The 1,626-nt window shown below is 51.8% G+C and overlaps 2 protein-coding genes across 2 annotated transcripts; both read left to right on the top strand.

Annotated features, from left to right (window-relative positions):
* Positions 1-849: 849 nt before the first annotated feature.
* Positions 850-1,164, top strand: EMH_0096450 (uncharacterized protein; the record flags this gene model as incomplete). Its single annotated transcript, XM_038023240.1, has 1 exon — positions 850-1,164. One exon carries the CDS (start codon positions 850-852, stop codon positions 1,162-1,164), a length of 315 nt encoding a protein of 104 aa, XP_037879094.1.
* A 54-nt stretch (positions 1,165-1,218) lies between these two features.
* EMH_0096470 (uncharacterized protein) lies at positions 1,219-1,425 on the top strand (the record flags this gene model as incomplete). The annotated part of the gene is made up of 1 exon (XM_038023241.1): positions 1,219-1,425. The coding sequence occupies one exon, from the start codon at positions 1,219-1,221 to the stop codon at positions 1,423-1,425; it is 207 nt and encodes a 68-aa protein (XP_037879095.1).
* Between the last annotated feature and the right edge of the window lie 201 nt (positions 1,426-1,626).

Consider the following 1,626-nt stretch of genomic DNA (forward strand, 5'->3'; position numbering starts at 1 on the left):
AGCAGCAGGAGCAGCAGGAGCAGCAGGAGGAGCAGCAGGAGAGGAGGAGAAGAAATGCACGGACCCTGAGGACCCCGCTTGTGCTGCAGGTGCAGCAGCAACCGGCGACAGCAGCAGCAGCAGCAGCGACAGCAGCAGCAGCAGCAGCAGCAAGAAGAGAAAGCGTGTGGTGCATGCGTTTAGGTACCCGCTAAACATAAGCACCGAGGAGACAGCCCCTATCCCTTTGTCTGCTGCAGAAAGGAGACAGTTGAGAGAGCTGCTGCTGCAGCAGGAGGAGAAAGACAGAGCAGCAGAACTGCTGCAGGAGACAACCAACGAGCTAGAAGCATATATATATAAAACAAGAGCAGCAATAAACAACAAGGAGTTAGATGCAGTGACAGAGGATACAATGCGCAGCAGTCTGCTGCAGCAGCTGCAGCAGGAAGAGGACTGGGTGTACACTGCAGCAGCAGCAGCAGGTCTTGCTGCAGTGCAGCAAAAGCTAGAAGCACTAAAGGAGACAGTTGNTACACTGCAGCAGCAGCAGCAGGTCTTGCTGCAGTGCAGCAAAAGCTAGAAGCACTAAAGGAGACAGTTGAACCCGCATACACCCGAGCTAGAGAGACAGCAGCAAGAGAAAAATTAATAGATAAAACAGACAAAGTACTGATAGATGCAGCACAAAGGATAGAGCAGCTTGCTGCTGCTAGGCCCTGGATAGCAGCAGCAAAAGTAGCAGCAGCACGAACACACAGAGAGCAGCTGCTGCAGTGGTGGGAAGATATAAAACAGCAGCAGCAGCAGCGATCGTTGCTGCTGCAGCCGCTTTATACAGAAGCAGAGGTACTATCAAAAATAAAAGACATGCACAAAAAAATTAAAAACCTAGAAGCAATACCCAAGCCACCACCAACCACAACCACAACAACTGCTGCTGCTGCTGCTGCTGCTGCTGCAGCAGAAAAGAAAGAAGAAGACAGTAAGGATGAACAGCAGCAGCAGCAGCAGGAGGAGGAACAGCAGCAGCAGCAGCAGCAGCAGCAGCAGGAGAATGACGAACAGACGAAGAGTGAAAATAATCAAGAAGAAGATGCTGCTGCTGCTGCAGCAGCAGCAGCAGCAGAAGAAGAAGCAGCAGCAGCAGCAGCAGCAGGGTCCAGTGAGAAAGATGAACTCTAAACATTAAGCAGCAAATAAAAAATAATATTTTACCTATTATAAAGGTAGCAGCAGATGCAACAGCAGCAGCAGCAATGGAAGTGGCAGCAGCTACGGCAAGAGCAACAGCAGCAGCAGCAGCAGCAGCAACAGCAGCAGCAGCTGCAGCAGCAACAGCAGCAGCAGCTGCAGCAGCAACAGCAGCAGCTGCAGCAGCAACAGCAGCAGCTGCAGCAGCAAGAGCAGCAGCTGCTGCAGCAACAGCAGCAGCAACAGTGCTGATTGATGGCTTGGGATGCGGAGGCGTCGGAGGGCCCGAGGCAGTTAGGGGTTTAGTTAGGGTTTAGGGTTTATGGTTTAGGGTTTAGGGTTTAGGGTTTAGGGTTAGAAAGGGGTGGTGGTGTTTTGTCTTTCGGTGTGTTTTCGTTGTAAGTGTCTTTGCTGTCTCTTCACTGCAGCAGCAGCAGCAGCAGCAGCAGCAGC

Source organism: Eimeria mitis, genomic scaffold (genome assembly GCF_000499745.2).
Source record: "Eimeria mitis Houghton genomic scaffold, Emh_scaff9088, whole genome shotgun sequence".
Lineage (NCBI taxonomy): Eukaryota > Apicomplexa > Conoidasida > Eucoccidiorida > Eimeriidae > Eimeria > Eimeria mitis.